Source organism: Osmerus eperlanus, chromosome 12, assembly GCF_963692335.1.
Source record: "Osmerus eperlanus chromosome 12, fOsmEpe2.1, whole genome shotgun sequence".
Taxonomy (NCBI): Eukaryota; Metazoa; Chordata; class Actinopteri; order Osmeriformes; family Osmeridae; genus Osmerus; species Osmerus eperlanus.
This window is the reverse complement of record NC_085029.1, coordinates 18,197,687-18,198,566: the sequence shown is the minus strand read 5'-3', so window position 1 is coordinate 18,198,566 and position 880 is coordinate 18,197,687. Positions and strand designations below refer to the sequence as shown.

The following is an 880-nucleotide window of genomic DNA, read 5'->3' as shown; positions in this document are numbered from 1 at the left end:
TGTTCATGCAGTGTATCAAAGTCATGCTTCATGTTCTTGAATGTGGCCACATGGCTTTTAGTGGTTAGAGGTGTATGGAGCTAGCAGGACCTCCACAGTCAGGGTCATCTTGTCTTCTCTTGTGTCCCGGTTGTACCTCCAGGCCCAGAAACTGAAGTCAAACCAGAGTCTGAACATGGCCGTGTGTGTGGTAAGAGACATTCCTGTCAATCAATATCTGATCAAATATCTGGTTCACATCACCCTGTGTGCGGTTGTGTGACTTGTCTGCTGACTGTTGGTTGTTGTGATCATCAGGACCAGCTGGACGCTGCTGGCTCCTCCAACGCAGACGCTCGCAGCTCCTCCTCCTGCCCAGACGACGCCCGTCCAATCAGCATGCTGCTGGGTGTGGCTTGGGGCCTGGTGTCCATAGCAACGGTTCTGCTGGGTCGCCAGGTCTGGTAGAGGCGGAGGACAGGCGAAGGGGTGGAGAGGAGGAGAGGTAGAGAGTGAGATGAAGAGGTGGAGAGGAGGAGAGGTAGAGAGTGAGATGAAGGGGTGGAGGGGTGGAGAGGAGTGTTGGACAGACGGACTGGTGGACGGATGTACTGAGAGTTTCAAACCCCCATAGCTGTCATCTCCCTCATCCTGTCAGCATTCAGCTTCATCTGGGCTGTTCCAGGACCGAGCGTGTACAAACAGCAATTCCTGTCTGGATCTACATGACGAGAGGACGGCGCTCGGGGGGAAATAAAATGTGCTGAAACTTTGGAGTATTTTGATGACAAAAGGACAAATGTTAATGGATTTTACTTTTGATGTTGTACTTCTCCGGGAGCTTGGTCCTGATTGGCTGTTGAAGATGTTTCCCTCCCCAAGCAGATGTCTGCCTCCACGC

General features: G+C 52.3%; 1 protein-coding gene across 1 annotated transcript in view; it reads left to right on the top strand.

Annotated features, from left to right (window-relative positions):
- The window catches only part of gfra1b (gdnf family receptor alpha 1b), a 28,640-nt gene extending 27,760 nt beyond the window's left edge, over window positions 1-880 (top strand). Inside the window, exons 9-10 of the mRNA XM_062474798.1 lie at window positions 143-190; window positions 298-880. Coding sequence (XP_062330782.1) covers window positions 143-190; window positions 298-447 — 198 coding nt within the window. The 3' untranslated portion in view covers window positions 448-880. The remainder of the gene's footprint in view (window positions 1-142; window positions 191-297) is intronic.